General features: G+C 36.0%; 1 protein-coding gene across 1 annotated transcript in view; it reads left to right on the forward strand.

Annotated features, from left to right (window-relative positions):
* The window catches only part of LOC145773977 (aminopeptidase N-like), a 32189-nt gene extending 13237 nt beyond the window's left edge, over positions 1 to 18952 (forward strand). The window contains exons 9-21 of the mRNA XM_082585105.1: positions 1783 to 1986; positions 2296 to 2361; positions 3220 to 3413; positions 3921 to 4003; positions 5119 to 5243; positions 6376 to 6431; positions 8511 to 8658; positions 10197 to 10270; positions 11291 to 11401; positions 12811 to 12978; positions 13542 to 13682; positions 15457 to 15538; positions 17401 to 18952. Of these exons, the coding sequence (XP_082441231.1) occupies positions 1783 to 1986; positions 2296 to 2361; positions 3220 to 3413; positions 3921 to 4003; positions 5119 to 5243; positions 6376 to 6431; positions 8511 to 8658; positions 10197 to 10270; positions 11291 to 11401; positions 12811 to 12978; positions 13542 to 13682; positions 15457 to 15538; positions 17401 to 17574 (1626 nt within the window). The 3' untranslated portion in view covers positions 17575 to 18952. The remainder of the gene's footprint in view (positions 1 to 1782; positions 1987 to 2295; positions 2362 to 3219; positions 3414 to 3920; positions 4004 to 5118; positions 5244 to 6375; positions 6432 to 8510; positions 8659 to 10196; positions 10271 to 11290; positions 11402 to 12810; positions 12979 to 13541; positions 13683 to 15456; positions 15539 to 17400) is intronic.
* The last annotated feature ends 7974 nt before the right edge of the window (positions 18953 to 26926 follow it).

The following is a 26926-nucleotide window of genomic DNA, read 5'->3' on the forward strand; positions in this document are numbered from 1 at the left end:
CTAGTTATTATTTAGTGAAATGATGTTTGTGTTGTCCTCCTAGAGACCCAGATCATTATACATCACTGGCCTTAGCCATGACGTTAAAACTGCAACTGGTGAGAAAGTTTATGACGTGGAAACTCTGGAGTTTACCTTTTAGTTTTCCATCACTCCCATACTTGTCTGGACCCTAGCTGTGTTTCAAATAGCATTGTTAGGCATGTCACCTTATTGCAAAACTTAGGTAGCCTATGTCGCAGCTTAAGCAGAAAACAAATTATCACTTGATGCAGTTGGGACAGGCTGATGAACAAGAAGGCACCACCCAGTATATCATACTGTAGTTGCAAGACCTGCTTACAAAGTCATTCTGCTGTAACCCATGCTTTACCCAATCGTCTTGACCATGTCTGCTTTTGGACTCTGGAGCTTTGAGAAGAAAGAGTCAGGCTGGAGTCCTTCGCAGCTCTCTCTCACTTAAAACAAAATTTTTCGCAAGTTTAGCCGGCTAGTTCAATTTTTGAATGAAAAGTCCTCAAACTGGATTCAGATTCGTTGGCTATTTTCGAAAACGAAAAGTGAACATCATACAACATTTACGTTTGTAAATAGAGAACAAAATACTAAAACTGTCTACAATTTTTAAGATGTTGACAATTGATTCTATAGAGGACCGTAGATCAGCAATAAAATAGTATGGGGTTTGCCATACAAAACTTTAGATGAGATTGGATGGATGGATGGATGGTCATTTATTTTTGTTTGGATCAGGTTTGGATGCGAAACGCCGAAACATACATAAAACAAAAACTGACAGTGTGCATCCAATGAGAGAGTGCGAAAGACCATAGCCCTGAAGGCGTAGGAGGTCGTCGAGTCTGCACTCTCTCATTCAAATAGTTATACGAAAGAAAGTTTTGCGTTTTTAAATATTGTAGCAAATTGACACAAAAAAGAAAAAGGAAGGAAGAACAGGAAAAAAACAAAACAAATACAGATACTACAAAAAATAATAACAATTAACATAGTCAGGTAGTGGATGTCGTTTTTATAGCTCTTGATTATTGAAGAAGTGTTTTTTGCACATTTTATTGAAAAATTTGAAGCCTTTTTTCATGTTTTTTTACATATTTTGAGGTAAACTGTCCCATACCTTGATTCCCATGCATTTTAAACTTTTTTGAAATAATTGGGTATTTGCCTGTTTAGTATAAAGTGAATTGGAGCTTGAACGTCGGGTGTTATACGAATGAATAGCTGATACATGTGTAAAGAAAGTTTTGAACTTTTCCGGTAGTTTATTATTATAAAATTTGTACATAAATTTGCTTATTTCTAGTTTATAAGTAGAATTAACAGTTAGTATTTTATTTTCTTGATAGAGTGGCAGTAATTTAGGAAGGCACTATACGGTCTATCTTGATTCTAGAGTCTAGACCAATTGTTTTCTTCTGTCTCATCTTTCATCCACTTCGGCAATCAAACCTAAACGCCTTAAATTTTAACCTTCTTCCTATTTCTTGCAATATCTTACATTTTAATTGCTAAACTTTTTAGTAGGCCTAATAATTTACTAATAAAAATTAAAAGATTATCTACTATAAACAGCATGGTTTCTTCTTTTAAATATAATAATATGAAATTCTGAAGAAGAAATTTTTCCTTCACAGTTGAAGTTTTGTTTTAGAGCTCCTGGGTTACAGCCACAAAACTTAACTTTACTTATGTCCGGATAAAATACAAAGTCAACAAAATCAGTCGTGTAGGCCTACTGTATTTTAATTTGTTATTTATTTGTAGAATGAACAATTTATAGTGAGCGACTTGCAAAGAGCTTTGGCAGTGGATGGCTTGACATCATCTCGACCGATTGTTGCTGAGAACGTTGGCACACCTGCTGAAATAAATGCTCTTTTTGATACAATTTCTTACAGCAAAGGCGCGTGCATACTTCGCATGATAAACGAATTTACAGGAGATAAAGCATTCAAGCTTGGTTTAAAGGTATTTTTATTGAGCTGACGATTTTTACGAAATGAGTTAAGTTATAATCTTGATATGTGCGTGTTCTTTACAGCAGGATCCAGCATCTGTAATCATGCGTTTCAGAAAGCATCAACAAAATTGACAATGACACTCTGTATAACTCAATGTCTCTCTGATAGTTTGTTGTCAACTACAATTAAAAGCCGTAGCCAACAAGGTTCTTATATCAATTATACAGTAGTAGCCTATGTCTAAGTTGTAAAGATTTTACTGTAGTGTATGGTGCCTTGGTACAGGACAGTTTCCAAATATAACTTTTGCTTTCAGAATTATTTGAATGCGTACGCTTATGGTCCAGTGGAGCACAATCAATTGTTTGAGTTTTGGGAAGAGGTAGGTCAGCGATGCCAGACACTGAGACGTCCGACTCATTTCCATTGACAAGAACAATGTTGTCAGATCTTGTAACCAATCTCAAATATAGCATTGGATTAGAAAATACTACTACATTGATAGAGTTTGGCTGCATACAAATGTTGTTGTAAAACTATGGATCAGTTCCATGGCGACCTGTATAGTGTATAGGTCGCTATGGTCAGTTCTTACAATATTCTTGTTGTTAGGCAAGAGTTGGACATATTGATTTTTGGTATGCAGAGATATTTGATTCGGCTTGGTTTTTATTGTTGAAGTTCATTGCAAAACAAGCAGTAGGCTAGGCATCTTGGGGTTGACCATATGGGTATATGACCGTGTGGCAATTTCCCAATTTTAGCCCATATATATCAAAGAATGGAACTTTAGCCAACCTTGCCAGAGTGCTCACATTGTAAGCCGTGAGCTATAGGCTACGCCATGCAACAGCAAGGTGTCACTATCATAGTGCTCATTCGGCGTAAACCAAGAGCATTACAAAACTGCAGATAGTAGCACGCTGTTTCGGCTTCAAGACCTCATTAGTGCAGTAAGTAGTTTACACTGGAGATGATCACGTGGGTAGGTACCATACAAAATGCCGGCGTATGGCGATACTACTTTCTGAAAACACTCTGTTTGGGGTCATGATATTATTGTTGAAAGAAAATTACAAAAATTTAAAAGCTCAATGCCTAAAATTTGCTAATAGATTGCATTATTTTAGGTTATTTCTATCACAGTCAGTTTTGAATTTAGTTATCCAATGCACATTATAATTCCGATCTGAGTTATCAGACAATTGATTTAAATTTGAAGTAATTATGTTATCGTTAGGCTGTCGACGCCACTCCTGGAGTTGACAACCCTCCTTCTGGATTCATTAATTCTATGAACACTTGGATGTTACAAATGGGTTACCCTGTGATTAATATGATGAGGGATGGTATCACCAATAATGTAAAAATTACTCAAAAACGATTTTTGTTGGACCCAATGGCAAACTCAAATGAACCTCCGAGTCCGTACAAGTACGTTGTTAGCTGTAAAAACCTATTGTTTTACCAATTCTGGTAGATTATTGTGTAGCCTACTGTAATTTTTGATGTAAATACACTACTGTAACTGTCTAATGCAGTGGTTCTCAAACTATGGTCCCCGGACCCCTAGTGGTCTGTGGAGAAATTTAAAAGGGTCCACGCAACAGCTTTAAAATTAGTTTAACAATAAATTATGTTAGCCAAATTGATTTTAAATTAGCCCCCCTTTTCTTTGTTTTACTATATCAAGCTATATCCCACAAAAATTGTGTTTTAGCAAGCAATCAAAGTACGAGTCGTTGTGCATTAGTAATATTATTGTAGCTTTTTCTTTTTCAATTTTTCAATTAATTGGTGGGGTCCTGGATGCAAAAGAGGTGTCTCCCAGGCAGAAAAGTTTGTGAACCAATGGTCACATTAGACGATAGATGTCTTTGTTTTGACTTGGCTTGGTAATTCCAAATGGAGCACATAAAATTTAACCATTATGCTTTTTAGCTATATTTGGGATGTTCCAATTTGGTACATTGAGCAAGGAAACGTCACCAAAGAGATTATGTGGTTGAAAAGTGGCGAAGACGGTATGAGCTCATTGCATAAATATATAAAAACTTTCATAAAGAATATCACTGGTCTACAACAATTATTTTTTATGTGGTCCGGACTTCAAGAACTGATTTGGAGTAATTTTAACGTGCTGAACTAGAATCTGAGCCCGGACTTTTTCTATCACTTCAGACTTTTGAGGTATGATATCTGAGGTATGATATCAAAATCACGTTACTTTTAACAGTTACATCATTGGTGTTACGTTACCACCAATATATGCAGTACCACAGTGAGACGTCAGTGCAAAGTAAGCGAAAATAGCTTAGATTAGTTTACTGTGAGGTTTAGTTCAGCTATTTGTGTACCTCCATGGCATAGATTACTGGATGCAACACAATGTGAGGCGTAATCAACAAAACGTCAAATCATTCACCTTTACCAATAATAAAAATTTGTTGTTAACATATCTCAAAAACCAATGATAAAAGAAATCTGAGGTAAGATTCGCATTCAGCATGCTAAAATCACTGAATACTAAACACTAAATACTAAAATCACTATGATTGTTTTAATTATTAAATTTTTAACATTGCTTGATCCAACTGGATGTTGTATGTTGCCTAGTTGGTTTCACGCCAGCTCATTGGCCGAGTGGTTTCTCTTTCGGCTCTGTTGCTGGAAGTTCTGAAATCGATTCCAGGTCGGGTCAAACCGAAGACCTAAACGGTACCGATTGTGTTTTTTCTTGCATAAAGCAGTGAAAATAAATCGGGTAATAGTGTGATGATATCGTTACAGCAGATATAAAATGAAAATGAACCCCGTCACATTTAGCTGTTGTAGAGCGACGATAAATGAAATCATAACATTATTATTATTACTAGTTGGTTTCACCACCACATTATTACGTTCGTCCATCTTGAGTATCACATGCGAATTAAAAAATTATAAAAACATCCGAATTGAGTGGAAGGTCTGCGTGTCATGGATGATGAAACCAAAGACTGGCTACTCTCTAGTAGCCTTCCAGTGTAGTCCGAGAACATCGTAAATCTGGGGTGGTAAAAGAGTAGACCCTCGGCCCCAGATGCTCACACGACGACGACATGCAAACTGTGTAGAATTAACGATTGATTTTCTGTTTAAGGCTCATTCACAGTGGATGCAAACAATTACTTCATTGGCAATTATGAAGCATTTGGTTATTATCGTGTCAACTACGACCAAGAAAACTGGGATCGCATTATTACACAACTCGAAACCGATTTTTCTGTGAGTTTGCTTTTTAAACACACCATATTTTATGTGACACTCAAAACTCTTTTTAGTTTTTGCTTAAATTAGCAGTTTTTTAACTTAGATTTTTTTAACCACCATTAGCTTACTCTAAAACTAAATCAGTGGCGTGGATATTTTATTCCTCGACCCTCCAATATTGATTTTAATAGCACACAAAATAAAACAATGCCAATATCGTAAGTTCATACTTGCGTAGTCGCCTAGTATTTCGAGCACATCTCTTTGCGTCATTAGAGCTAGGTTCGACACCAGCTCTAGCCATTTCCGAAAGGCTCTTTAGCAACCCGCTGTTTTCTTTTGTTTATTGTCAGTTTCGTTTTTTTTTTCTTCGTAAACATGAAACAATTGTTGTTAAGGGTAATGGAATAAATGATAATCCTGGCTAGGTCTGGTTGGAAACAGCAAAAATTGCCCAAAGTTGTATTTCGTCAAACATTACGTCAACCGCATGTACTTATTTAGTTTTTCAATTCGATAGTATAGAAGCGTTTTCAAAGTTATTATATAAAAATGTTCAAAAATTCTTTTAAAATTAACTCTTAAATAAAAAATTTCTTTTTTCCATTATTGTTTTTTCTTGTTCTGTATCATATCAAATATTTGACATGTGAAGATTTGTTTGCTGAAGTCAAAACGCTTTTCATGAAATAACGTCCATTAACGTCGATGTTGGTAAATACCTAAGCATAGAAATATTTGAAAAAACAATCAAGGGAGGGCATTGAATGCATTGTGTAAATAGCAGGAAAAGTTTTGTCATGCTTACACTGACCTCAAAGTAACGCCTGAGCGTTGCGCCTGTTGGTTGCGTCGTCTGTAACTCTGGAGCCCTATGTTGACTTTTTTCATCATGGTTTTATTTCCACTACGTTGTATATTTTTGTAGTTGAGCTGTGAATATAATTATTCATAGAACGATATACGGTTGAAATTGAAAATTACAATGTAAAAAATTCAATAACTTCTAAAGTGTTACTAAATATTCCTTTTGGCTTACATTTTACTGCTCACAAAGATGCTTCTACCCTTGAATTTTTCTACACTACAATTACTGAGTAGCCCAGTTCTCCTGTTGTATCAACCAACTTTATTTTATCTTTATTAGGTGATAGATGCGCGAAGCAGAGGACAGTTACTTGATGATGCATTCAATCTTGCCAGGTGATATCATTGGCAATGCTGTAACATGTTTCTGCGTAACACATTTTATTTAGATTTTTTAGTTTTATTTGTTTTTGTTAAGTAGGCTGAAGATACGAAATTGCAATTTATTTTTAACAGCGTATTGTTTTTGACTTCCCATGAACTTAACACTTAGTTCAAATTATTCAAACGTCAGTGGTTCAAAGCCTTTATATGTATGTAAAACTAACAGGATTGAACTCTTCAAATAAGCTTTCTCAGTCTGAGAATATAAATTCCCACAATCAATGAACCGTATATAGCTACAAAGTTCAGTGCCACATACAGTATGTATCGCTTACTGAAAACATTGCCTTACATATGATTTAAAAATGTTACGTTTTGATTACTTATTTGTTCTCAAAATTCGATTAATTGTAGCTTTTGATTTGTCTTATGATTTTTTGGAGAAAGGGTGTACCCTTTTGCCACCCATGTTGATTATGTTTCCGGGAATAGCCTGAGAGCTAATAGGGCGGTAGTTGACCTTAGCAAGGGCGTCCGCAGGTTTTCGGTTAGGGAGGGGTCAAGATGGGTTCACTTTGGCCTTTCGGCCGGATGCAAAATTTTTTTGAAAATTTGACCATTACTGTACACCATCCAGACAATTTATCATTTTTATCGGTGTTTGCATTTCTACGGATTTTGATCAAAATTGGCCAGAGCAAAAATTATCAGAGTTATAAGTTATAATCGTTTTATTGCATACTATTATCGTGCTCAAGTGAACCTTGCGTATGGTGTAATATATACATTTGGGGTAATAATGCACTTTGTTTTGTCATAACTGTGTGGTTTCCGCAGCGACCGACTGCTAGTAGCTAGTAGTTCCAAGAAGAGATAGTAAAAGAAGGTAAGAACAGAGAAAAAGAAGCATTTCAATTACGCGATGGTATTTGGGAGTCTATAATCTTTAAAACTATACACAGAAAAAAGTTATGAGTTGTGATTATATCAACAGCAGATGGAGAAAATTGACCGTTCAGACTACAAAGCCCTGGTCAAAACCATACTCCAATTCTACAACTTTGACAATTTTCAGCAGGGCGCCATGTCGTAGTATGATATAACCATAAAAGGAAAATTTCCTCAGTTCGAACACCAGGAAGAATTGGAATTTGTGGACTTGGTGAAAAATATGGAACTTTTTCCAGCTGTACGCCAAGCGATGATAACATTACTGACCCTCCCCGACACTACTTGTACGGTAGAAAAATCATTCAGCACAATGAGGCGGGTCAAAATATGACTCAGATCAACCATGTCTGACGACAGGCTACCCGGGCTGTGTATGATGAGTGTCCACAGAAGCCGAATAAACTCGGACAAAAATTCGTTCATCCAAAAAATCATCGAAAAATTCGGCAAAGACCCACTTTTTATTCAAGAAGTGACTAACTAAACTGGTTGCTGATTGTTCTTTTCTGTATGATTCAATGTTACGAACAGCTTCATTTAATTCACGAAATACGAGATGATTTTATCTGAAACTGTGAATTATCCTTCTTCAGATTTATGTGAGATAAAGCCAGTGTCCGAACTAGTAATGTGGTTCTGAGAGTACAGGAGCTCAAGTTGTCGAATTTTGCGATTACGGGTAGCACATCCAAAGAAGGGTGATGATCACAATCGGAGAGCTTGACCAGCCAGTCATCACTCGTATCACCTTCACCCCTCCCCCCCCCCCTTTCAGAAAATTGCCTATTTTTGCATATTCTCGCTTTTTCATTTTTTATCCAACAATTTTCCAGGGGGGGGGGCAGCTGACCCCATTTTCCCCTATGTGCGGACGCCCTTGGACCTTAGAAATAAAAACACTCTAAAAAATAAGAAAATAAAACAAGCGATCTAAATAAAAACGTAATCCTTCTTCAATAAAAGCAGTATTTTTCACCAACTACACAAAGGTATTGATAGGAGTTTGTAACAGAGTGCTTGAATTCACGTCTCCTCGAGAGCTGCCCCTTGCTAGAATAATCTTTCTACTCCAATCCATATTTAACTCATAGATAATAATTTGTATCATTTTATTGACTAAAAAGTTGGTTGTTGTTTCAGACAAGGAGACCTAACATATGATACAGCGCTCCGTCTCACCGTGTTTTTGAGAAACGATTTTGAATACGTGCCTTGGGAAAGTGCATTGGACGGAATGGCATACTTTGACCTCATCCTTGCTAGATCAAAAGTTTACGGTGTTTACTCGGTACAAGAAAGCAACCTTTAAGGGTTTAGCAACATAGTCTACTGTTTAATTTAAAAGATTTTAATCCATAACAAAATACACATTTTGTGTTCAAACTGTTCATGTGAGATAGATGTAGTTTGTTTGATTTAAAACTAAAGCATAATGCAATAACGCGATACTCTTTCGTTAACCAACTAATATTAGGGAGGGGATTAATCGGCTTTGTTTTCCAAATCCAACTTTGGCTCTGGTTTTAGGATACAGCAGTACATTCTAAGACCTCTGGAAAAAAATTGAAATATATATCGACATACCCCTTAACCTGAAAATTACTTTTCGCATTTAATTGCCTAATATTGTATGGAGGTCACTTATTGTTTATGGCATTTAAAGTCCAAATATTATTTTCTATTGTACTAAAACACATTAAATATGTTGCAAGAATGCCGTAAACATTTTTCTGGTCTTGCTTTCGTCGTAAAACGCAGGAAAGTGGTCAATTCGATTTGTACACATGACTATACGAGCATGCCAAAAGCCGTGACATTAATGCAAACAGCTGGTATGAAACTGGTTGTAGTTGAGCCGCAGTAAATTGACCAAAACTTTTCTCCAAAAACCACTTTTCAAAATATAGTTACTTTTAGCTTGTTTTGTTATGATAACTGATAAAACGTCTTTGGCTTCTGTCTGCAAAAATTTACTTTGCATTTTCGATTTAAACCCTCATTCTGAGATTCTCCGCTCAATCCCTGTCCATCTACTTGTCTATTTTATCGGCTGAAAAAACATGACGGATCATATTACGATTGTCTAGAGTGGACTCATAAACACACAGCAAAGTCATACATAACAAGAAAATAAGAATAAGTTCATCATGTCTTGTCTTTGTAATCCAGGCTCCAAGATTTCAGCATAGTTTTTGCCGCTGCCACATTGTTGAATATAACGCAGCTACTATACTTACAGTAGATTCTATTTAATAAGATTCCATATATATAAAAGATTCTATTATATAATAATATTATAAATATCATATATATAATAAGTAGATTCTATTAGAATAAGGCACTAATGATGCTCTATAATAGTAGAGCAAAATGCATACCGGTATGCCAATAGGGCTCTGCTGATTTTCCATGTATTTTTGTTTTAAAGAATGATTAATTGATACTTGATGGAGAATCGCTGGCCTGCTGCTTCTTAGTCAGGAGATCCCCTATTCTTAATGGAAATTAATATATGTATACTTACAGTAATTAACACAAAATTACTGTAATAAATTTTCAAACAACACAATTGGTGTATATGTGATCGTGTTGGTCAGATGTAGGCTATTGGTTTTATAGCGTACAAATTAATCTTATTTTTCAAGCCTTTCAAAGGTATTCATTCAGAAACTAAATATCTTGTAGTCTTTACGTAGGTGAGATGATAAAGATAAAGCTTTTTAACTATTTTCCTTAAACTGTGATGTGTGATGCCATTATAATCTCCACCACAAATTAAATAAAAAAATTCGACTACAAAAGATCTTGACTATAGATGTTTCGCAGGAATATCTGCTGTATCTGGTTGATCCACTTTATAACAACGTTACGTGGACAGATACAGGAGAGCACCTTGTTCAGTGAGTGAAAATTGAATAACCTCATTCATGGCTACCTAAAGATACGGCCTGATTTGTCACATTTTGCAGAAGCTTCCAGATTTTGCTAACTTTGGGCGAATGTTTAAATAATTTTTTCGAAAAATTATATTTTTACGCTTTCTTTACTGTTTTCCCCAGATGACACAATAGGTTTTAACATCTTCAGATGTTGAAAAACAAAGAAAATTTGATTTCGAAGAATTTAGTCAGACTGTTATTTTTTCAATAACAGTCTGAGTCAGCGTTTTTTAACTTACTTTTTCTCATTTTCCACTGCTTCTCCAAGGCAACAAAAAGCTTTTATATTATTAGGAGACAGCAAAAAGTAAAAAAAATCTCAGAAAATGTTACTCAAACACCAGCAGTAGCTGCAATCAAAATCTGCAAAATGTGACAAATCTGGCCGCATCTCCAGGTTGCCATGCCTCATTGAAATCATTAGTTTATAAATTGACTTGACTTAGTACTCCGCTGATGTCGTTAACACAGAAAATAAAATCACCTAGATTGAATTTCTGATTCACATGTGAAACACGTCTTCGATGTAGCCCACACCCATCTGCATATTCTTGATTACGCCTACTTTCTGCACTCTGCAGTCTATTGCATATTGCTGTTTATTGCTGTTACTTGCATATTGCATATTGCTGTTACTTGCATATTGCTGTTTATAGTTACTTGATTTTACACATGTCATAATCCATTTGTCGGCTCATAAATTTTATTGTGATTCCTTTTGGATTGTCTATACGTAATTCCCAAAAGAACAACAAACGATATGGCAGGTATCGTTTTACTAAGGATAAATAATGCCGATGTTTTGGCTGCGCATCATCTTGTCTTCGTTCAGCGTTTGAAACAGTGATTTAATTTGATGAAAACTTAGAAATTTATCTAACATAAATCATATTTGAATTGCCCGAAAAAATTTGCGAACTTGCGTCAACACAAATTTCTTTAATCTTTACATTTTTCAATTCAACTGTGTTTTCTTTGTAGATACCAACGAGTCAATGCTATGAATGCTGCCTGTTTCTACAAACAAACCGATTGTGTTGACAATGCTCAAACTCAATACGGAAACTGGATGAATGACTCTACTAAAAACGAGTAATTAATTATGCTACCATTCATTTATGTTTTGTTTTAGTTTATGGTTAAACTTTTATATTATTCTTACCAAACCACTTTTTTGTTTTATGAAATTGCTATTTGGTCTACGGATAGCCTATGCGTAGGCTACTACCCAGATTCAAAATCTGTTATTTTTACATTGATTCAACGTCTGTAGACGCTTTGAACAGCCCGAAAAACGTTGATAGCGTCTATAGACGTTGAATGGATGTAAAAACGATTTTGCTGTCTGGGTAATAACGTGGAAAAGGTAATTTTACCTACGTTACTATTCGTTGTCAAAGGTGGATGCAAATTAATCTTGCAAAAGTCTTTTTACATTGATTCAAGTTTTGGGGATGTTGAATCAATGTAAAAACGTAAAGACCAGTTGTCTGGGAATGTACCTTTATAGCGATTATATATATTCACACATATGCATTGGAGCTTTGAATTTTTTTTTAACATATGAGCAAGTGCTGCAATAGGCTATATTTCAAGTTCTTTAGCACAGATTTATTCCAATCTATTATTTCTACAAGACCTTCTTCTTGGTTATCAGAATCAGGGTCGTGTAACGCTCAAACAACGCTGCTTTGACATCCCTCAAAAGCACATGGCTGTATCTTTGACACGTATGCTAGGCACGTTTGTGAGTGGACACTGTGATTGACTTTCTTGTTTGCCCATTAATCAACATTTCCACCAATCAGCCGCAAATCGAGATACGATAAAAATTACAATGCTGAGCATTCACTTGCAAGGCGAGGATATTGCTTATTCCAAATGTACCGGTGTAGCTTTCCAGAGTCTGTGAGGTCCACATTCCTATAGATCGGAAAATTGCACAATGACGTATGATGTACTGTCTGAAGTGGGCCGCAGGTGCAGGCTGATGGGTAACACAAACCCTAGTGAGTGTGTTTGAAGCGACTAACACCCAAAGTAAGTACCACCACGTCGTCGCCATACAAGTACTAAATTGAGAAACTGGTCTTGGTACAACTGTCGCTATAAAAAAAAAGAGAGAAGAACAACATCCTTAAACCTGCGGTTTGCTATAATGTTAACGAGAAAGTGAGCAAGCTGTTTTTCAGGAACTTCATTAACAGATATTAAGTCATTGTTGTTAGTGAGGACGTTACTGATGAGGCCATCTCAATGGTCGAAACACCCTGTGGTTCGGTGTCAATTCTTGCTACTGTACATTCGGCTGTCCAATTTATGGTTAATTAGAATTTTCACGATTAGCGTGAAAGCTATGCCAATGTTGTTGTATCAGTGAGTGCTTGACCTTGTGTTGCTTGCCAAAAAAAAACTTCTGTATTGTAGTTTTTTGATTGTATTAAAACTTGCAAGGCTTTTAGTTAAGTTAAGGGGTTTTATTTTCTAATGTTCTTTTTCAGTGTTTCGGCAAATCTGAGAACGATAGTTTATTGCAACGCGATTCGATATGGAGGAGGTGAGGAATGGGACTTTGCTTGGGAACAATATCAAAAAGAAAGTAATTCACAAGAAAGGTCAAAGCTAGAGTACGCTCTTTCATGTACCCAGACTCCATGGATAATTCGAAGGTGTGTATCCATGATGCATCAGTACCGTATGTCACAAACTTATAAAAAGAGCATGATATCTTGTAGATTTCCAGGGTTTCACATAAACATCGAGCGTAAACGTGAACCAATAATCCGATTATTTATTATTTTATCATTATTTTGTTGCTACATCGCATGGCTTTGTTGGTTAAATATTAAATCCATCATTGTTCTATCTTTTTGAAGTGTTTGGTGTAGCAGAAAAATTGCTTATTCTTCACTTTTCATAATTCAAACAAAAGAAAGCATGCAAATAACCCACAAATAAGATTGTGATTTTTATCTGGTGCTTTAAAATAATCACAAAAAATTGTTTCTTTCTAATTGATTTTGTGGTTTTTTTTATTTCTAATTAACTTAGCGATTTAGGCTACACATACTGTATGTAAATCTTTGTTAAATACTTCTGACAGCCTTGAGTTGTAGTAGCGTATGTGTATCGTGTCAATCACAAACGCAATAAAGGATCCTTGTAAGTTCTTGTGATTCTGCAAATATTATTCATTGTTGACATAAGTAAGCTAATGTGCCAATGGTTCCAGATTTTTGGATTGGGTCTTGAACGCTACTCTGGTCCGAAAACAAGATGCATCTTCGATCTTTCAAGATCTTTGCAGCAATGAATACGCAAGAGACATCACTTGGGATTTTATTAGAAGTGAATGGGATTATATATACAACCAGTAAGTCGTTTTCAAGTAGAATTATATATACGAAAAAGCAGAGAACCCAATATTTGCTTGGTTATCAGAAATCCTACATTTGGATTTTAAGCTGTAAAAATGTTTTCGGCTTAAACTAAACCTTCATCAGGAATCTCAAAGTTTTGTTACAAACGTAATAATGTTCAACTTTTCAACCTGACCTGCTAATTGACTACATAATGAAAATTACGCAAAATTGACATGTGGCATAGAAAGAAAAATAGCAATTTAAAAATCAGAAAGACCGACGAAACCCAAAAACAAAGATTTGGGCAAACACAACTGACCACAATAAAATGTGAGCTATTGGGTGGCCTAACAAGATAAATCTAATACATGTTGAGAAGAAACGAAACACCTACAGCAAATAATTGTTTGCATTTGGATTAACCCTATTAGGATGACGGGTGGATGGGTTCGTCCATTTCTAAAACTTTCATCGATTACACAAAAGCTACTGGCTCAAATTAACTGAAGTTTTATAACTTTTCCTATAAATTATTCATCTTTAGTTTAGTAATAAAATGACATTTTTGTGTGGTATAATTTTTTAGTTATCAGCAGTTTTTGACACCTTACTCCCAAAATTGTCTGCAAAACTAGTAAAACTTTAATCAGCATGAACTTAAATAGGGATTAAGAGGGATTAACTCCACCGCTGAATTTTGCGTCAGCAGTTGTCGGAAGAAAGTAGGTCATGTCAAAAAGTATGACTGGACCGTGCGTGGCTTTAACGAAGAGATTAGTGATTTAAGGAGATTATGGCGGAGACATCAGACAAATTAAAAAAAAATTGACTACTTTTAGCAAAAAAGCAATAACAAAAAACTGGTAGAGTATGTGTGTCCACTTAAAATTTTAACCAGTTTGTCAATAATTTTGCTCTAACTTTGCAATAACCAAAAAAGCAACCTCGTAACGTTTTTATATCAAAAGTTATTAGAAAATGAAAGTGTGGATGGAATAAGTCCACACGTCAGGCCATTAGCTTCCAAAAATAGCTTGGTCCGAATAGGGTTAAGCTATGTTTGATTTGCAGCCCTTCTGAATTTTTGTGTTGAATTGAGTTTTTCCTTTACAACTTTAAACGAGTCAGTAAAGCAGTTTTGATCGATGCAAACTGAACATCTCATAATTGGTTTTTGATGGCACTTTTTTTCACTTTTTCTTTTTTCAAAAAATAAGTGCAGTATGTTACTGTATGACTGAAAGATTACAGTATGAAAGATATTACTGAATTTATTAAATTAGTAATATTAAATTAGAATTAAAGTATTTGCGTAACATTTCAAATAACTAATTTTATGACCAAGTGACTTGAATGGTGGTAAGATTTGGAAAACGAAAAAAATTCAGTTATTGGTTTTCAATTAGTCATTGGTACATGGCTGAACAGCATTGCAAGTCTATCAGCTCTAGTCCCAGACATTAAACAGCCGCAGGTTTCTTATAGGTAAAAGATTTTGGGCTGTGATTTCAACTTTTAACATGTTTCCGATGAAATTCTAAAGTTGTATGACTGACACTATCATAGAACAGTTCAACTATTTGTTGAAATTTAATTATATGAGAAACTGTTTTTGTGGAAGTCATGGCCCAACCCAAGGCTTCCTGTCCCTTTTGTGAACGCTACTGTCGTCACTGCAGGAAAGAGGGTAAGAAATGAGATTTTTATTTACAAAGTTTAGATTCTCAAACTAAAAGATACATTTGCAAAGAACTAAAGGATATATTTTTACAATTTTATGATTAGATATGGAACGGGATCCTTTTCGTTCAGCGGGATTATCAGCAGTTGCACTTCGCATTTTTCAACAACGTTTGAATTACAAGAGGTAAGCTAGAAATAAATGGAGGTATATAAAAAACATTTTACACCAGTTTACAAATTGTAAGCATTGAAGCATATGAAAATGTTGGCATGGCCTGGTACGGTGAGTTGGTACCAATGCCGGTCTTTGGAGTGTGCAAACCGTGCGATCGCACAGGGCCCGCAAATTAGGGGGCCCGCAATTTACTCAGAAAATGCAGTAATTTTATCATTTCTAATGGAAAAATTCAGCAAAGGAATTAGCAACAAGAAAACATAGAGACTCAACGGGTGTAACCTACAGTATTTCGTCCCCTGAACATTTCGCACCTTGAAAGGATTGAGAAAAAAAACAGAGCCGAAGTCGCTGATCGGAGTTGCCGCAAACATTTCATAATTTCTCTTGATCTTTTTAGGGGACGAAATAGGTCGAAATTTGATTTTGTTACTCCGATTTCAGGGTACGAAATCGAGGTACGAATTTTTCAGGGGACAAAATAGGTTGCATCCAGACTCAACAAAGAGACATAGCTTTATTTCCGAAAAATGCCAAAGAAAGCATGATCTTATCCTTTTGCTATGCCACCGGACAGCACCATTCTAAAGTAATATTCATACCCAAATTTTTGTTAATCATGCTCTCAGAATGGCCCAAATTCAAAGTAATATTTCAAAATTGTCTGGGGAAGGCTCTCAGACCTCCCACCGCTGGGTGTCGCTGTCGGCGATCGCGCCGTCAGGCTTCGCCCACCGACCGTCACGCCACCCCTCCCCTTTCACAATACCTAGCTACGCTACTGAATTAGATCATTGTCATTGGGGCCCGCAAAGCATATTCCGCACAGGGCCCGAAATAACCAAGACCGGCACTGGTTGGTAGGAGAGAGTGGGGTTAGTTGGAAGGCGGGGTTAGTTGAAAAATGATCATTTTTTAACTCTCCATAACTTTTTTTAAATATTTACTGCAAACATGTGAAGTAGTTTATAAAAACACACAATCCATGTTAGTTTCGAATTGTAGAGTCAAGGTATGTTTGTTTGGCTGACAACTTTTTGTTTTCTTACTTTCAATGTAAATTTTTTGGCGTATTAAAAAACATCTCATGCGTCGATATCGTTAAAGATAGGCAGAAGTTTTTTAGTGTGTGTCAGCTGTAGGTGTTCTACAGCACTAAGAAATAAACAAATTTTAGTTTAATGCACTATGCTTGAATATTTTAGAAAAATAGTTTGTCATATGCTAATGGGGCTAGTTGGAAAATAGTGGGTGGGGTTAGTTGGAAAATGTTTTGATAGCGGTATGACTATTGTAAAATTTTAATTTGAATAACTTGGAAAGTGCTATAGGCCTATATGCGGCATCACAAGTTTTAACAATGCGTTTATTAAAAAATGTTTTTACGATGATTGGATGTAGAATTCATTGCATTTTGATTTTAAAGTAAGTAAACAGATTTGCTTACAACCCCATGTAAATGTTTGTTGGTTGAAAAAAGAGTATCCAGTTTATTATTGGGCATTAAACTGACGTTTTTCAACTAACCCCAGGCATGGGGTTAATTGAAAAGTCAATTGTATGTTTGTTTATTTTAAATTTTCATTAAAAGCTGAATTGACTCAATACTTATTTTTGATTGTATGATATAGAGGACACCATAGATGATAATTTAAGCCGCTTCAAGTTGTCAGGTTATGCACCGATTGTTTTAAATTTCACTTAAAAAAAAAACTTTCCGACTAGCCCCACTCTTCCTACTAACCTAAAAAGTTGATTTGTTTATAAATAACCAAAAAAGAACAGCACTGTTTCAAATAGAAATAAATCACTTTAAAGTTATAGTTCTTTGAGCATTTCACATCAGGCAACATTGTTGTTATGCTTCGCAGTTGGAAAAGTTTAAGACAGAAAATTTGGATAAACTGGGATCAGGTTTGCGTGCAGTTGAGCAGTCAATAGAAAAGACAAAGACAAACATCAACTGGAGAGAGGACTATGAGGAAATTGTGTTTGATTGGCTTACTGCAAAAGTTGATGAAATCAACGAAGGTTCCACCAATTAATTGCAATCAGTTTTTGTCGATTTAAAGATCGTCACGTAGGCTGTTTGTGTGTTGGTACAATGTTGAAGAAATTTATGTTTTAATTGTTATTTTGTGAATCATTTTTATTACAATTTTGCAACTGTTGAACGTTCTGTTCTAAATTCTTCAAAATGATCCCTACAATAAATCTATTAGATTTTTTTATGCACCTATTGCATTGTTTTACATTTTTAGTAACAATATTTTGTACAGTTATCGCAATGATCATGTGTTTATGGAAACGTATGTTGTCTAATCAATCTTGTTGGAACAAATTGTAATATCCAATACGTACAATTTCAACAGTTTCAGAAGAGTTTTTGACTTACAACTGAATTTCAATGGTCCCATCACAAGACTGCATACCACGACGCAACCACTTTCAACCTTCGCAACCGAAATGAAAATTAATACGAGTTTAATTAACGTGGTGGGAACGTGCAGGTTTTAATTTAGTCGTGATTTTTAAAGAATCGATTACGGTAATGTTCAAGAATTTGAAACTTTTTGAATTTCCCTTCACCCATATATATAAGTAATATTATGTCAATTTAAATTATTTTTTGTTCACTTTTGTTCTACGCATAAGCAGGCAACGGATATTTCTATAATACTATTATTTTTGGATAAAGCTTACTTTCTTGTACTGCAGGCAAACAAGGCTAACAGCACAATTTTTACGATTGAGCATTACAATAAGAGATTACACATAATTACAAATATAATTTTAATAGTCGAAAGTGTTTGGGAACCCAAGTCCTCATCAGGAATCTAAAAATTTTTGTAACAAAAATAATTAAATTCAGCATCTTGAACTTAACTAGGTAAGTGCCTAAGTAACGGGAAACGCGCAGAGATCGAAAACTGACACAAAGAAGAAAACAGCAGTAAAAAAAACAGAGTGAGAAGTGAAATACTGTTGTGTTGATGTTTTTCACCTGTCTCACTGTTTTCTCAATTGCTGTTGATCGTTTTGTGCCAATATTCGATCTTTGCTTGTTTTTCGTTTTTCCTTCACTTAGCTTGTCATGTTTAAACAATTAAATGTTATTATATTTGTCAGAAAAGTTTTTAGTATTTCTCATCATTGCTTTGGTTAGCTAAAAGCGTTCGATTTTCAAATGATTTGTAACCTACATAAGCTATGTGTCGCCTAATCTCTTATTGTAATGCTCAATCCGATTGTGTTATGTTGCTTTGCTTGCCAGATATTTCTCAGTCCATACCATGAGAAGTAAACTGGAAATTATTAGAGACTTTATCAATAAACTGATGAGTGTTTATTGCCACATTCTACTGTACTGTTTTTGTTACATTACGCTTAATTGCAGCGAAATAAATGAAAGAGCAATACAAATTTAATGAGAGAACATGTGTTTGTTTGCCTGAAGCACCGAAGGAGAAGAAATGAACAAGCTTCCAATTAAGCTTTTTTGGTTCGACATCCGGCTGTAACATTATACCATGTTTCTAACGAGCAAATTTAAATTATGAGAACATTTAACCGAAACCTATGAGAATTGCAGTTTAAAAATGCACTTCAACTGTGAAAATTCAAAACCTAAATTCTGCTCTCACAAATTTAGGTCAAGCTTCCTGTTATGCCACTCTCACGGAATTTAGCTCACCACTTCCGTATTACTGAAACGATATAACTGTGTAACCGTTCTGCTTTCATCACTCCCATCATAGGCTATTACTGATAAAAAGGCACCATATATTATGAAATAAGCGGGGAATTGAAAAATACTCGTAAAAGAGACGGTAGAGAGAGAACAGACCGAACGACTCTCAAACAAGAAGGTAAAATTCTCCTCGGGAGAATGTCGCTTTTCTGACACCCGTCACAACAAACTAAACTGGTGAGAGTTAGACAGGATAAGTATTTCTCAGTTTCCAGATGAAGAGCTTTGCAACTTTGATTAACAAAAAATACATTTAACTTGTTTCATTTTTGTAGGCAATCATACCCCTAGAAAGAAAGTCTAAATTACCCTTTTGTAGCCAGAAACTCAGAGTCTCTCAATAAGCAAAAGCCTACACTAAAGACACTTCGTTATCAAAAAGCCTGCACGAGTACACGGCCAATATAGTGAAAAATGAAAAGAAAATGAATGTTTGCTCGCAGTAAAATCTGATATACAGTATATTGTCTGCCACAAAACAACGTAAAGTCAAATCACTTCGGTTTTGATGGCGCAAGTCTCAGCTTGTATGAAAGCTTTAGACTTCGTGATCATCAATTCAGTATAGCCTGTGAATCCAGTAACTCCACAAACCTTAATTTTTTCACAGCTTAATAAGATAATGTCTAATTACACTCGCGCATCCTCTTCCTCGTGGAAGACTCCAAATCGCTCTGCCTACTGGCAGACCGGGTACATGAGTCAAGCGTACCTGTGTTACAGTCACGTGGGCACTGCTCGTCTATCAAACTACGGTCGGTACCAGCCACCCACACGACGAACCATCTGGTCGAACCCAACATATCTGCAGCAAAGCGTCCTACACAAGTGAGCAGGCCGTTGATGATACAAGTCTAGAGAGGCCATAACCCAACTGGTTCCATCTGAGATCTCCATCTCTGATCTTTTGGCTCTATGTGAGATCTCCATCTCTGATCTTCTGGCTCCATCTGAGATCTGCATCTCTGATCTTCTGGCTTCATCTGAGATCCGATCACTTAACGAAGTAGAGGTGTGCTACCTGACTATGTTTCACATCACGACTCATGGCACCAATGTTTGCTAGAACTAGATCATCTACCATAGACTGACAAAAGGTCGTGAGCAGTGCGTGCAAATGGCTTTCTTAAGTTTAATAGCTACCTTGATAGTTTTCTTAATGTGACTGCATGTAGCAGATGGCCGAAGTTTTAAGATTTATAGCTTAGAGAAGGGACTGTACACTAGCGCTGCAGTGTAGTTAGGCTAAGTCAATGCTTGCAAGGACAGGCAAACAGTCAATTGGAGTTGATCGAAGACAATCAATGGTTCGCAGGCAATTGTTCAATGGAACATCAACAAAGTCAGTGTGGGTTGCAACATAGTATTCAGCAGGGGCGTAAACTGAGGCTAAAGTACTTGTTCTCAGTACCTACAAAAGGGCAAATTATTCTATCCATTAGATACCACTGAATAGAGAGCAGTGCTTATAAACGTGCGTTGCTCAAGCGCACACCCCGAGAGTGTCTTAATCCAGACTTGCCTCTTAAGTCTCTTAATCCAGACTTGCACCCGATCATCGCAGGAGCCCTATCAGTGCACACGGCAGAAACCATATTCCAAGAAAGTTCATTGCTTCCAAAGAAGTCGTCCAAAATATATTTCACATCGACGGCCTTTGCATCAGTAGTTGTAAGTTGTTTGCAAAGAAGAAACTCTTTTTTAATTTCCTGTCCTTTGACGTAACGTACAAATGCAATGAGCTAATTCAAATCAGCAACATCGGCTGTTTCGTCAAGTTGTATGCTGAATTTTGTTGGGCTTGCCTTCAAATCTGCTACTACTTGACTGAGAATGTCTGGACCGATGTCATTTATTCTGTCTTTAACAGCATTATTTGAGAGTGGTACTAAAGAAAGCTTGTTTTCAGCTTAACTAATGTTTCAGAGGACGTTCGCGCCAAACCCTGAAACAGCTTCGTTGAACCCCAGCGGTTCGATTGAACTCTGGTTAAGAACCATTGCTCTACGTGCTGTGTTGCCTTGTTGTTGCTTCCGTGTAACTGGCTTTTTGCTCATCAGTCTACGCATTTCTTAGTTGACTTACCTGGCTCGCTTTCCTAGCGGCCTCATAGTTTCAGATACACTTCCCGCTTCCTGTAGAACTTCCGAGAGGATTCTACAATCCCATATGTTAGTTTTGAGACAGCTCTTCTTGGTTTAAAATGATTTCTTTACAAAATTATTTTTTCTTGATTGTTCTTATTGAGGAATGCATATTTTTTTAGAATAAGCGGATCTGTTTTGCCAGTAGTTTGCAATCTGCAATATTGTTTTTGTCTCATCTTCAATTTGAGTCTCAAGTCAACAGTGATACAGCAGCATGTGTACATTATAACGATGCTTTAGTAATAAATACATACTTCTACATATCATCTTATTTCGTAGTATTCTGGTTCTAGTTCCTCATGTCAGCTTCAACATAATGCTTGTATTAAGGTTATGAATCGAGTTTGTTCGCGTTAGAAAGTAATTTTCGATATATTATTTTTCCACATTGAACCCTACGATTGTAAGCAGCTAAAACAAGTTTAGCATCTACGAGTCTAAATGTCTCTGGTATTGCTAACTGTTGCTTTTAGCTACTCGATCGCTGGGGTAAGGTAATTGCAGTACTGAAAAAGTCACAAAATTTACAATTAATTTTATACTTTTCATTAAAAATAGAAGAAAACTTTTGAACTGCATCATTTTTCACCAAATTTTTGTCTGGTTCAAGTGGAAAGCTTTTATTCGTGTTATTAGTTTAAACTTTTATTGGATTATATTAATGTTTCTTGCACCATTTACCCATCTGGCAACCTTGAAACTGTTGTCTGGTATCAAAACGTTCAGAGTTCTGCCATCAGAAAAGCCGCTCCAAGCTAAACAACCAAAGCTATACAAAAAAAAAGGCCGCAAATGTTTTCACATTTAAAATGTTTGTTTATACTCAGTCCCTATAAAATTCTTGGTCTGGTAGATTTGCTGCAATAAACCACTTTACAGGACCAAAGTCGGCTATAGCCTACTTTTGAGTCTAGTTGCTGTTTTAGCCTTGCCCTTCTAAAAACTTTAAAAATCCACAGTAAAATTGGGTGAAGAAAACAAACATTTTTTAGAAGTCATATCACAGAATTGTGAACAAAGTTAAATGGCAAACCTGACCAAATTATATTAAAACTTCAAATTGAGTTTTGTTGAACACATATCTTATATCATATTGACAGTGGCTTAATGTTAATAATTGTTACTAATTTCTTTGTACAGTACAAGTTCTAAAAAAATGCTTCCATCTAGTAAGTAAACATCAATTTTAAAGTGGTCTTGATCTTATTGTTCTTCAAGATCACACAAAAATAAGCGATCGTAGATCAAGATCAAAATCATGCCCATCTCTGTCTGTAACTTACAATTCTATACAAAACTAGGTTATACGAACTATGTTAAAAACTGAAGGTAATAAAAATCTTTCTGTCATATCTACAACGTCTACACAAATCTACTTTTAATTTGATGAATTTTGTTGCATGCAAAATATACGCCTACAGAAAAGCATTACTGTGCCTCAAAATACGCAATAAGTCATCCAAAACTGCCCCCAGATCGGTTTGCTTTTCAGAGTTTCCATTTTTCTCATTCTCTATTATTTTTTTCTTAAAATTTTTGTCACGATAAAACTCTGATCTCCTCCAAAAGCTGTTTTTTTTCTGAATCTGCTCTTGCTCGTGTATTAACGCCAGGGAAGATGTAGGACAATCCGATGTCCAACTGATTCAAAATCTATTTTTGACTCTGTATTATTAGAAATATCATTTTCTCCATGTTTGTTTCGTCTTTTAATCAATTTGAAGCTAGTTCAATACAAACTAAACCAATTATTGTTTATAACTTAATGAGCCATCTATTGCTAGTTTTCATTTTTGGATGTTTTTTTCAAAACGCAATTGAACATTTCTATTTGTGAGGTGCAGGTGCAGACCTGCACAGTTTTTTTAAGAATTAGAAAAGCTATACCACGAGAACAAGGTTGAAGAGCACTGGTACAGAGGATAGTTCTTGATTGTATGGCTTGCTGTCTGCACCTTCACGTACTAGCAGTCAACACTATGGTTGGCACAGACTGCTCACTACGAGTTATCCTGTATTTAGAGTGTTTGGGAAAATGCACGTTGGCAACAAGGCCAGGATAGCATATTAGAGTTCATAATCGATGTCAAATGGCATTTTAGTCACTGGTAAATTGTCCGAATATTTTCTCGTTGTCAAAAATACAATTCGTTGATTGGTTTAGAATCTTTATCCTCGGACTGACAAAGCTTTGATAGGCTATTCCTGATGGTTTCGCGTACTTGTAAGTAGAGGCTCTTGACGCAGGGCCGGTTACCGAGATTGGCAGAGTGAAGTTTTCCGATTGTTGAAGTGTTGTTGCCGCCGCCGGGGAATTATTCCATTCACTAGGTGCCGCTGAAAGGAGAGTAGTCTTGAAATGCGTTGCTCAAGCGCACACCCCGAGAGTCGAACTAGCACAGCTTGATTTTGACCCGGGCGCGTAACTAGCACTGAGCTAAGGGGGCAGACAGATTATTAAGTCTAGTGGGTCTTAACTTGGAACACTCTGATCCTTTGGGAGTCTACAAAAATTTTTAGCATTTTATATTAGAAAAATCACTAGTAGTTACCAATTTAACAGGCATTAATTTTGAAAAATGTTTATAGGCTACCGGAATAAAGGAGCAGCAGATGAAAGCGTCTTGACGTATGGTGCTGAAAGTTGAATCCTAACAAAAGGTAGGCTACAGAGAATAGCATAGCATAATAATGTTATGCTTTTATTTATTGTCGCTCTACAACTGCTAAGGTCTTTTAGCGATAGGGCTCATTTTGTATCAGGTTTACGATGCTATCAAATTATTACCCTATTTGTTCTCACTACGTTATGCAAGATATAACACAATCGGTACTGTTTTTAAAGTCTTCAGTTTGACCCGGCCTGGAATCGATCGAAGATCTACCAGCACCAGAGCGGAAGGCGAAACCACTCGGACACTGAGCTGGTTTCTAGACTTCCAACAAGAGCACTCAACACTAGTTGGAAGCAGTAAATTACCAATAAACACCTTTACAGTGACTTGGGACCTGTCACTGACATGATTAGAAGACAATGATCACAACTGACTAGTCACTGCCTGAGAAGTCAACAAGATTATTAGCCTATTATTTCTTTTTTTGTTAACCAAACTATGGCATTCGAAAAAGAGGTCTGCAATCAGACCTTTTTTCACTAATTAGGGCAGGACACTGGAGTGCAGAAACAGGAATTGTCGAATTTGGTGAGGGTAAGAAATGTTTGAAAAAAGTCTGTTTAAGGTGTCGGGTTACGCCCGTATGGATGATGACCTTAATTCGCGCTTCAGGCGTCACCGGCTTGATAACTTTTGAAAGATGACCGTGACTAAAGAAAGGTTTGGAACCACTGCAAGATAACCATCGTTGCATGCAAAACCCTGTCACCCTGTGATTTAAAAAACCAATCAACCATAAAACTAAAAAATACCTTTTCGTTATTGAACTGCAGACTAATTGCTCAAGCGTGCACTGCAGTTCAATAATGAAAAGGTATTTTTTAGTTTTATGGTTGATTGGTTTTTTAAATCACATGGTGACAGAGTTTTGCATGCAACGATAGCTATCTTGCAGTGGCACGCAATCTAGCAGAGCTTCATTGAACAATGATTTTTCTGGAATTATTGACATTTTTTAATCATCAACCGTTTGTCTCATAAAAACGTTTTTGAAGTAATGCAATTCATCATCATTAAGTTCCTTCCTCCCGTCGAGGATTGGAGGCAATGACCCGCCAAGTTTCTCTCTTGTGAGATTTTTCTACTGCAGTTTTGTAATTAAGTCCTGACCAGTCTTCAATATCATTAGTCCAAATTCTTGTTGGTCTGCCCCTATTTCGTTTGCCGTTCATTTTTCCTTCTAGTAGTTGTCTTTGAATAGGATTATTGCGAATCATGTGGCCAAATTACTTTAGTTTTCTTGATTTAATTGTTTGTAGAATTTCCACGTTGGTTTGTATTCTGGATAGTACATCTTTGTGATTTTATCCTTCCATGAAATTTTAAGCATTCTTCTATAAATCCACATTTCAAATGCCTCAAGTCGTTTAACCATTTGTGATGACAGTGTCCATGTTTCTGCATTGTAAAATAATGTAGGCCACTGGACAAATTTATTATCGATTTTTTTTTTTTGAACAATTTTACAGCAAATCTCAATTTTTTTGTTTTTCCGATTACTGAGAGCTCTGAAATAATTGTAATAGTGGCCCAAAGCAAAGAAGCTTCAATTCTACACAATCGGTATTCAACAGTGCCACATGTGACGTCTTAATTAACGTCACAAAGGCTCAACTAAACTGCTGGCATTGTAGCAGAGACTTGCGCCATTATGACGTCATAATCCGGCATTATTACGTGATGATGAATACCGATGTTGGAGAATTGCAGCTTCTTTGCTTTGAACCACCATTACATTTATTGTAGTGCTTTCAGTTATCAAAAAAAATCTGAAATTTGCTGTAAAATTGTCCAAAAAAAAAAAATTTCATAATAAATTGTCCGGTACTGTATAGCATTTCATAATTCGTTTTCGAGTGTTGAAGTTAATTTTGCGTGTTGTTAAAGTCTTTTTCATTTTTACCAAGTTTTTTCTTGCTATTTCTATTCGTCTCAATATTTCCGTATCGCATCTGCCATTTTCAGTTATTGTGTGACCCAGATAGGTAAAGCTTTTGACTTACTCGACCAGCATTCCGTCAATAGTAATATTTAAACTTGGTACATTTTCTTTTCTTGGAGAGCTTTTGCTTATTCCGCCAACAAAACAGTATCGTCTGCATTCCGTAGATTGGATACATTCATACCTCCTATGCTGATACCCTCCATACCATCAATCTGTCTGAAAATCATTTCAGTATACAGGTTGAATAGACATGGAGATAATATACATCCCAATGCAATTATTCAACCGAAAAAGTACTTAGTAAAATGTAAACACACTAGTGCAATTTTCTACACATATCTCCGACACTTTTGTTTTATCTTCTTCTCTAATGCTTTTGCACCGCTGCCGACTTTATATTGATAATACCAGTTGCAGTCATACTGTATTCACTACAGCAGGGGTCACCAAACTTTACAACCCACTTTTCTTCAGCTTCTCTTTGTGCTTTTTCCCCTTTGCTTCAAGTTGAGCTCTATTTTCTTCAGCATCTAGTTGCGCACTTTTCATTTCTGCTTCTTGTTGAGCTCTTTTCCCTTCAGCATCTGGTTGTGCTCTCCTCTTCAGCGTCTACTTGCGCTCTGTTTTCTTCAGCCTCTAGTTTAGCTTTCCTTGTCACGAGCAGCTCTTCTTTCGTCAGCTTTTCGCTGAGCTTTTTGGTTTATTATCTTGCAATATTCTTTTATCACAAACTGGGACTTCTCATTGTCTTTCAGGCCAATTTGTTCATACATGCTCTGTAAATTTTCAATCATCTGAGTTTTGACAACATTAGTCATTTTGATTGCTTGTTATTGAATGATATAATTCTCTCTTCAGGTTGTTCTCGGGCGAGCTCCC

This window comes from Aplidium turbinatum, chromosome 7, assembly GCF_918807975.1.
Source record: "Aplidium turbinatum chromosome 7, kaAplTurb1.1, whole genome shotgun sequence".
Classification (NCBI taxonomy): Eukaryota; Metazoa; Chordata; class Ascidiacea; order Aplousobranchia; family Polyclinidae; genus Aplidium; species Aplidium turbinatum.